The 3,914-nt window shown below is 56.6% G+C and overlaps 1 protein-coding gene across 2 annotated transcripts in view; it reads left to right on the top strand.

Moving 5' to 3' along the window:
• Positions 1-3,271: 3,271 nt before the first annotated feature.
• NUP58 (nucleoporin 58) overlaps positions 3,272-3,914 on the top strand; it is a 38,083-nt gene continuing 37,440 nt past the window's right edge. The window contains exon 1 of one of the 2 annotated variants that reach the window (XM_074569025.1): positions 3,272-3,607. In XM_074569025.1, the coding sequence (XP_074425126.1) occupies positions 3,492-3,607 (116 nt within the window). In that variant the 5' untranslated portion in view covers positions 3,272-3,491. The remainder of the gene's footprint in view (positions 3,608-3,914) is intronic. The other variant, XM_074569033.1, reaches the window with a different exon arrangement.

Here is a 3,914-nt window from a genome sequence, read left to right as displayed (position 1 = left end):
GCGGGGCGGGGCTCACTCCCTGCAGCGCCCCCTGGCGGCGGGCGGGGGACACCACCTCTCTCTCAGCGCGGCTGCGCCACGGCCGGGACGGTGATGGCGGGGGGGGGGGGACGGGAGGTACGGAGATCACGGCGGTGGAGGGGACGGAGCGGGCCACGCTGTGTCCCGCAGTGCCGTAGGGATTCTCTGTGAGATCCGGGGAAGGGAGAGGAAGGGGGAGGAAGAGGCCGTGGTTGCTGTGCTGGGAGCCACGGAGCGCAGTGCTGGCCGTGAAGCCTCGCCTGGTAACCGGCCCTGAGGAGAGGGGGGTCCTGGGCCCCGCGTTGGGGTGGCAGTAGCTGTGTGGAAAACAGGAGCCATGTCCTGGTTACCCAAGCCTCTGTTCACGGCATGGAGAGTTTCAGTCTTCTAGAGTGTCGCGAATGGGGAAATTTCTGGAAGATTGTCCTTGTAGTATCACAGAGGGGTTGAGGTGGGAAAGGACCTCTGGAGGTGTCTAGTCCAGGGACACCTAGAGCCAGTTGGCCAGGACCATGTCCAGATGGCTTTTGAGTGTTGCCAAAGATGGAAACTCCACCACCTCTATAGACAGTCTGTGCTAGTGCTTGGTCACCGTCACAGGGAAAAAGTGTTTCCTGATGTTCAGAGGGAACCTCCTGTGTTTCAGTTTGTGCCCATTGCCTTTCGTCCTGTTACTGGGGGCCACTGACAAGCCTGGCTCCATCTCTGCACCCTCCCTTTATTTATACACATTGATGAGATCCCCCCCAATCACCCCAGGATGAACAGTCCCAGCTCTCTCAGCCTTTCCTCATAGGAGAGATGCTCCAGCCCCTTCATCATCTTCGTGGCCCTTTGTTGGATTCTCTCCAGTATGTCCATGTCTCTCTTGTACTGAGGAGCCCAGCGCTGGACGCAGCACTCCAGGTGTGGCCTCACCAGTGCTGAGTAGAGGGGACATCCCTCCATCTGCTGGCAATACTTTGCATAGTGCAGCCCAGGATGCCATTTACCTTCTTTGCTGCCTTCATTGCTGGCTCATGTTCAACTTGGTGTCCACCAGGACCCCCAGGTCATTTTTGGCCAAGTGGCTTTCCATCTGGCTGGCCCCTAGCATGTACTGGTGCCCAGTGTTGTTCCTCCCCCGGTGCAGGACTTGTACTTCTCCTTGTTAAACTTTGTGAGGTTCCTGTCAGCTTGTTTCTCTAGCCTGTCAAGGTCCCTCAGGATGGCAGCACGACCACCTGGCATCTCAGCCACTCCTCCCAGTTTGGTGTCATCAGCAAACGTGCTGAGGGTGCGCTCTGCACCATCATCCAGGTCATTAATGATGACATTAAACAGGACTGGACCCAGTATTGACCCCTGGCTCACTACTGGTCTCCAAGTAGACTTTGTGGCACTGACCACCTCCCTGTGGGCCCAGCCGTTCAGCCAGGTTTCAGTCTACCTCCTTGTCTGCTCTTTCAGCCCATACATCAACAGCTTCTCTGCGAGGAGCTTATGGGAGACAGTGTCAAAGGCCTTGCTGAATTAAGAACTTGCTGGTAAAAGTGTGTTGGGGGGAATGAGAGTTTTAGGCTGTACAAGAATGAAGTATCAAGCTGCAGGGTGCAGTGGCTCATCCATGTCGCAGTTGTGTGGGTGCTGGTGCACAAAAATCTTGTGTGTGCTGCACAGTAGTTGAGACGTGATAAAACTTAGCTTAAAGGTTGAAGAATGGGCTATATAAGTCTTGCTGTTTTCATGATTATTACCTAAATGAGAAACGGTTCAGTAGGAGAGTTTTTTTACAAATTAACCTCTTTTACTAACATACAGACTTGAACTTTTTGAGTGGTCACATTTGTAGACCGTCGTGAGTTATTAAAATCATACCACGAAGGCATCACCCTTTCCTTGACAGGTCCCCTTTTCCTGTTAAGCCAATACATCTTGTCGCTTCTTGGCCTGCCAGATCAGAAAAATGTTTGACAAATGACTGTATAGAAATCACTCTATACATGCTATTTAATGCTTTCACAGTTTTAGGACTTCCATTTTTTTAAGATGTTCAAAGATAGGCATGTGGATGCAATATAGAAGTAAACACGGACTAAACATCACAAATGACATTTAACTATATGCCGGAAGCTCTGCCTTGTGCAAAGGACAGTGATTCAGTCACCCATAAATAATCTCAAAGATCTTTTCAGTAAATAATACCTGTCAGCCCCACATAGCCTTCAGCGGCCACAGCACTGAGCAGCAGCAGAACAGAGAGGTGTTTGCGTTGTTTGGGATGCTTTGAGAAACTCGAGGTAATCGCGTAGAACCTTTCGTAGCACTATGATTCATCTAGACTATCGGGTAGATTTAGAAGAAAAGTCTAGTAATGCCTTTTCCTGAGCAAGTGTGGTCTGTAGGACACTGAGAAAACTCCCCTGCATTTCAGCAGCGGGTTCTTACCGTTCCCTGGTTTTATGTGGCAGACGCGTCGTGATCCAGTGGCCAGATGGGGCAGGGATGGAGCCACCAACGCGGCTTCACCCAGAACGCTGTGCAATACGTGTGGGCAGGACAGCCTTGTCAGGAAAGCAGGAGCAGTAATTTGGGTGGTAAACGCAGGCAGTAATTATAATTGAGTTGGTGGTGTTGAGGTGCTGTAGTTTGTACAACTTCTAGAGAAGGTTCCGGGGAGACCTTATTGTGGCCTTCCAGTATCTGAAGGGGGCCTACAGGAAAGGTGGTGAGGGACTTTTTTACAAGGGCATGTAGTGACAGGACGAGGGGTGATGGATTCAAACTGGAGGAGGTAGATTTAGATTAAATATCAGGAAGAAATTTTGCACCCTAAGAGTGGTGAGGCACTGGAACAGGTTGCCCAGAGAAGCTGTGGATGCCCCATCCCTGGAAGTGTTCGAGGCCAGGCTGGATGGGGCTTTGAGCAGCCTGGTCTAGTGGGAGGTGTCCCTGCCCATGGCAGGGGGTTGGAACTAGATGATCTTTAAGGTCCCTTCCAACCCGAACCATTCTGTGATTCCGTGGAGAATCGGCAGAGAAGCAGAGCAGAGCCACGTGCCGTTGTGCTGGCTGCGAGCCCTGGTTCAGCCGTAAACTAAGTGGGTTTGAGGAGCTTCATGGAATTTGAGTTGGAGGCTCTGGGGTGCCGGGTGCCTGGCTCCCCGCCCCACGCCCCCCGCAGTCCCCCCGGAACGGGACATCCCCGGCCGCCGCCCCGCGCGTTACTGTCCCTTTAAGGGCCGGGGGACAGCGCGCGGGCGCTGCTGTCCCGTGGTGCATTGCAGCGGGCGCGCGGAGGGAGCGTGGCTGGTGCCCGCGCGCTCGCTCGCTGCCGCCGCCGGGTTCGAAGTTGGCGCCGGGCGCGATGCGGAGCTGAGGAGGCCGCTCCCGCCGCCGCTGCCGAGGGAGGCCTCTGCCGCCGCCGCGCTCCCCGGGCGCCGCTGCCGTCTCCCAGCACCGCTCCTCCGGCCGTTCCCGACGCTGCCGCCATGTCTGCGGGCTTCTCCTTCGGCGCGGGAACCCTGGGCTCCGCGGCGGCCGCCGCCGCCGGGGCGGGAGGAGGAGGCGGGGGCGGGGGATTTTCCTTCGGAGTCGCCACGCCGAGGTAACGCCGTGCTCCCCCCGCACCCCCCGCAGCTTCCCCCAACCCACCCCCGCTCGGCTCGGCCCTGCCCGCAGGCCCCGGCCCCCTGGCTCCCGCGGCCTGGCCCCGAGGCCGCCGTCTCTCTGCGGGCCTGGCCTGGGCGGCGTGTATGTGTGTGAGTGCTGGGGGGTGGGAAGGCAGGCACCGTGCTGCGTGTCTCGGTGCCTCTCCTGCTGCCCCTGGAGAGGCCTGTAGGTCCGGCACGTTTGGCCTAAAGGGATGAAGCGTGTACACCGTGTCTGCCCCGGTACGCAGGGGGCGGGGAGGC

Source organism: Larus michahellis, chromosome 1 (genome assembly GCF_964199755.1).
Source record: "Larus michahellis chromosome 1, bLarMic1.1, whole genome shotgun sequence".
In the NCBI taxonomy this organism is placed as follows: domain Eukaryota; kingdom Metazoa; phylum Chordata; class Aves; order Charadriiformes; family Laridae; genus Larus; species Larus michahellis.
Note: the sequence above shows the minus strand (reverse complement) of the source record. Positions and strands in the feature narration are given on the sequence as shown.